At 38.0% G+C, this 5394-nt stretch overlaps 1 protein-coding gene across 1 annotated transcript in view; it reads right to left on the bottom strand.

The window, feature by feature from the left end:
• Positions 1-5394, bottom strand: part of RGS20 (regulator of G-protein signaling 20) — a 7750-nt gene continuing 2356 nt past the window's right edge. The window contains exons 2-4 of the mRNA XM_009332055.1: positions 3256-3342; positions 2166-2400; positions 1-919 (exon numbers count right to left, since the gene is read on the bottom strand). Coding sequence (XP_009330330.1) covers positions 731-919; positions 2166-2400; positions 3256-3342 — 511 coding nt within the window. The 3' untranslated portion in view covers positions 1-730. The remainder of the gene's footprint in view (positions 920-2165; positions 2401-3255; positions 3343-5394) is intronic.

Genomic DNA, 5394 nt, shown 5'->3' with positions numbered 1-5394 from the left:
TGACAATTCTTGTGCTTTATTTTGGAATTTAAATGCGCAGACTCTTCTTCCTCTTAAGTAAATAATTTATAAACATCAACAATATGAACTTAAAAATGCTTTCAGCAGACTCTAGTAGTAAAATAACAATTCTTCAGCAAAAGATTTTTATAGGCAGCATTATTTCAACCATTAGCTTTCATAAACTTGAGATTGCCGTACCGATTTCCATTAGTGCACCATATATGCATTAAATATACCAAGGCAAGTGGAGTGTACCTGTGCCAGGTACGGTACGTGAAACTTTGTCTAGTGTAACCCAGATACTGACAGTACTGTGTTTACTTTGGTCACAGTGTGGATGGGGCAACTGGTTTGGTTTTCAAGAAAATTCTAACGCTCCACTTAAAAAATAAAATTTAGTTTTCGTGCTCAGTTGGCATTTGTACCTCAGACATAATGTTGTAACAGATTTGCATCTGAGTTGCATGCTGCGTTTGAAAAAAACACTGCATTTTTTGAACAACAACATTTTCTCTTCATTCTCTTTTGCAAAGTAACACTGAATTTGATCAGAAACTGTAGTTAGCTGACTGCGTCAGAGCCTTGTGCGGGTTTAAATCATTCAGTCTGTAGTAAAACTTGCCTGAGTTATTTTCAGGTAAATATCTGATTAATTCTAAATTCCCTGTGGATTGGTGTAGCCCAGAGTTCCTTTTGTTTTAAAATAAATACATTTAAGAAAAAAATTCTATGCTTCAATGGATTTTTCAGATAAGGACCGAAGCAAGTCCTTATAAATAGCAGAGTTCATAAACCGTGGGTAGGAGTCTCTGTGCATTAAGGTATAAATTTGAAGCTGTGCATCGTCGAAGGTGTGTTGTGAGGGTTCCAGCATATTTCGGTTAATAACTTCTCTTACTCTGGAGTCCAGACTGACCTGCATATTAAAATAGAAAGCCATGTAAATAATAGTGGTGAATAGCACATGTGGGGGTTTAGGTTTGTTTTATTGGTTGAAAAAGCAGTCTTTTTTTAACTGTTTCAGCTGGTGTCCTTCAAGAGTGTAAAAACTGCTAGGCATTTTTGCTTAGGCAAAAAATGACAGTGGTGAAATTTGGAAGTAGTGATGTCTTGAGTGTGGATAGAGAAATGTTCTCACCGAGGCGACCTTACTTTGAACAGGGCTGCCTGCAATCCCGTTATTACTGAAACCTGAGAGACTGGCAGGCTGTTTCCAGACCAACTTCCTGCTCTGTAGCAGGGAGGATTTGTAATTTTTTGTGGCAGTTCGTTTCCTTGGGAGTTAGTGCTGTTGTAAAGAGACTGAATTTGGAGTAAGCAGTATGACGCAGGCGGAAACTGTAACCTGGGAAGCTGTTGCTTAACCAAATTCCTGTTAGAAAGCAGGGTGAATTGATGCGAACCACAGGTATGGCTATATAGTGATTCCATGCAACATACCGGTAACGTCATTTTTTTTCTGCAAGGCTCTACTGTCTGTAGAAAGATATTAGTATTACTGGAATAGACCGACTAGATTTAAACAGCATTTTTGTTAGTACGTAAGTATAGCTTGCACCGCAAACAATTAAGTTTGAGTTTTGCAAGGATATTGGAAGGTTTAAAATTCCAGCCTCCTTGGCAGGATTATATTCAACTGAACTGAGGTGTCTTCGAAACTTGACATATTTGCTAACAGTAAAGTGACAAGTAGTTTTGAAAATTTTCAGGAAATCAGTGTGTTTGTTCTATGCCATATTTTGTCAGCTGCTCTTTGAGTGATTTCTACTTTGCAAATAACACTTTATTTGTAGTTACTGTTCTTCTGGAGAGACGCACACACCCCCTTCCTAGTGCAAAGAAAAAAGAAACTGATTTGTCCAACAAATAAAATTTAAGTTAAGCAAGGATAAAGTGATCATCTGTATATTTTTGCCTCAAACTACAGACTTCACACCAGCATGCCAGCGTAGCATAGGAAGGGCTTTCTTACAGCCAGCGAAAGTAGTTTCGACCACCTCACCTCAACGATGGGTCTGCCTTTTTTCCCCTAAATATCTACTTGATGGTAGTGGAACGTGGGGGGAAAAAAGTTCTCCCTGAATATTGTTGTAGCTTTAAACATGTGTTAGAACTAACTGTGCAAAGCAGTATCAAAGAATGTATTGGGGAAAATAATATACCTCTTTTGGAGAAAGGATAGAAATATAATCTTCATAAATTAGTCTTGCTTTTTCTTCAATGACACTTTTGTTGGATTCTTGTTTTAGTTCCTCACAGGCCATCCAGAAAAGCATGTTTTCCTCACTGAATTCTGTTCGTAGAAATTCACGAAAAGCATTTCTGCCGGCTGGAGTGAGCATCAACTTGTCAAATGACTGAGCCCAGGCATTTACTTCTTCAAGGGTAGGAGCAGGGCTTGAGGAGGAAGGAGGGGACGAGAAGAGAGAAATGAATGATTGTTACTCGAGCTGTTTGCAGCTGGCAGGAGGCATCTGCCATCAGGATGGAACAAAATCGCAAGGTTCACGGGGCTCTCAATTCCCCACCGGAACTACCCAAGTGCAAACTCTAGTAAACATATTTATAAGATGCTTTTTGAAAGTGTGCTTACCAAAAGCTCAGATGCAGATGATTGCCAGCGCTTTGATGCAGAAATTGCAGTTTACTGCTCAAAGTAATTGCAACAAAGAAGTCCCTCTGCAACAGCTAAGCGTTTTTTCTATACCTAATAGTCCCTGTTGAATCATTGTTAAAAATTGAGTGAAAATACGTAGAAAGAAGCAATGATTCAAACCCCATAAAAGGTACCCTCCTGTCTATTAACAGTTCTACAGGTGCTCCTACCTGTTTGAGCAATCCTGAAGACACAGTTGCCTGACTCTTGGGAGGATCTGAGCTCCTCTTTACATTTATTATTTTTGTAAGGCTGAGCACTGCCAGTTAGCTTCATTACATAGCTGCTGGGTGGGAACAGGATGCATTTTAAAATTATTTCAGAAAAAAAGGGAGACTGTGTTCACAATGCTTGTTTTGATCTGCCATGGTATGGAAGTGGGGATGTGGTTACATGCTGCATATAAATAAGGTAAAAGATTATAGATAGACCTTCGGTTCCTTAGGAGGTAAGAGACAGATGACTGCAAATTCAGCTTAAATGACAAATAGATAGTAAGTTATTTGCATATTTCAGGTAATTCACTTTAATTATTTAGTATGGTTTGTTGGGTTTGTTTCATTTTAGCTTGACAGAACACTTAGTAAAGACCATACCTTTCCTCGCAGTTTGGAATGCCCTCTGCTTGGAGTTCATGAGATGTTCTCCTTGCTCTCTCTTCGTCTTGATTTCTAACGGTAAGACTGCAAGGTAGCAAACAAAACTTTAGTTAGCTTTATAAAGGAATGGGCTGAATGCACACCAGACACTTTTCCTCCGATGTTTAAAAAAAAAAAATCAGCTAAAAGGACATAAGCTAACAGTAGGTACATTACCCATAGTTATACTCTGACATTAGTTTTACAGTTGTTTAAACTTGGCAAATGTTAACGTAGCTGAACACTGTTCAATATTGTATCACATAGACTTTCTGTACAGGGATCACAGATTCATAGAATATCTCGAGTTGGACGGAACCCATAAGGATCATCGAGTCCAACTCCCTATATATATCTATACACGAGTGTGTGTATATATATGGGATATATATGTATACATATATGTATACATGAGTACCCTTTATCACATACCAAATCAGTTCTCCGTGGATACTTATTATACTGTGTATGTTTGATGCAATGTTTTTACTTAGTTAGGCTTGATGCACTGGTTTTATGTGAGTTAGATTTCAAGGTTGGTTTTGTTTTTTAGTTTAGGCTTTTTTTTTTTCCTCCTTGGCTTTTTTTTTTATCCATAGGGCACGATGAGGGCCAAGACTCTGGTTTAGAATGGTGATACCGTGTTACAAGAAAGCCAGAGTTCAGAAGATGGAGCGCAAGTTTTAAGCAAGCTAGACACTTCCGTGTGTGGTGTTCAAAGTGTAAGCATCTTTCAGAGTTCAGATGTAGGTATAGCTAGATTGTGTGGTAATTGTTCGCAACTTAAAGAAGGTGCTAGTGTATGCTTCAAAATGTGAGGTCTGGAGCAAAAAGAGCAGATACACCATTACTGAATATCGTTTTAAGTATGTCTGACTGGAAAACAGTATTAGCTTATTTGTAGATTAAAGGAAAAATAAATGTTTGCTGCCATCGCTAGTGATCACTGAGAGAAGAGTTTTTCATGTCCCCTGGAAGGGTAGCTGTCAGCTCCCGCTGCTTTTATGAAATGTTAATTTGAATAACTGTCTTTTTTAAACTAGTTTTCAAACATTCCTTTTGTAGTTGCAGGTGATTCTTTTTCTCTTGAGACTGAATTTGAGAATATACATATTTTCTTTTAGGGAATGGGGACTACGTTCCAATTCAGAGGCTATCATAGTTTAGTGAGAAATGCATGCGCATACCCACACATACATTCATACAATCTGTGAAGCTGCTTAAAATTCGTCAAGAGGAAAAGGTCCCGATGAATTATAACCTGTAACTTACATGAAATGGGTCCTCCAGCTGAAGTAAAGCAATACAGTTATAACTTCTAGGAAAATATCAAACTCAATTTCTTCATTTGTATCTTACCTTTCTTTAATGCTAATGTTATAACAGTTTTGTTGCTTTAATTCTTAAGAATCTCATTTATCACTAGCAAGGCTTTTTGTTAAACCAGTTGATTTTTCTTTCTTTTCTTCCTTCTAAACTCACGGCTTTGTCTTATTTGCAGCGTTACTATTTACCGGTTATCTCCTCTTGCTCTTTCCAGTGTTAGTCCATAATCTGCAGAGACCTTCTTGGAGGATGGAGAACTGAAACGTTTTAAGGCTTGAGGAGTGGCTGGAGGTTGGCAACAGAGAATAGAGATGCTTTTCTCTTTGCCAAGGCAGTCCATGCGTTGAAGAGGTAGGGAAGCTTGCCTGTTGCTAAGCTGGAGAGCAGTTGTTGCAAACACATTTTTTTTTCTGTAACATCTGAACCATACATGCAAACCAATGAACTGTTTCAATTCAGCTTTTCAGGAAAAAAATGCATGTAGTTAATGTTAGTTCTCTATTCTTTTGGAGTGTATAGGTCTCAGTCCTTTACTACCCTTTTAACCAGTGATTCTGGCCTTTTTTAATTTCAAAAGTGATATGTTGTGTATTCCTCACACACAGACAAGAAGTGATATGCTTGTCAGAGTTATTTTTGGGTTGAGAGGAACCGACAGATCCAACAGAAAGGATTACAGTCTTCACAGGATAATGCACAAAAGGGGAAAAAGACAAAAGAAATAACAAAAGCTTCCTTAAGAGAACGTGACATGCCTTAGAAAATAACATG

The sequence above is a fragment of the Pygoscelis adeliae genome, unplaced genomic scaffold, assembly GCF_000699105.1.
Source record: "Pygoscelis adeliae isolate BGI_AS28 unplaced genomic scaffold, ASM69910v1 Scaffold98, whole genome shotgun sequence".
NCBI classification, from domain to species: Eukaryota; Metazoa; Chordata; class Aves; order Sphenisciformes; family Spheniscidae; genus Pygoscelis; species Pygoscelis adeliae.
This window is presented reverse-complemented; position numbering and strand designations above follow the sequence as displayed.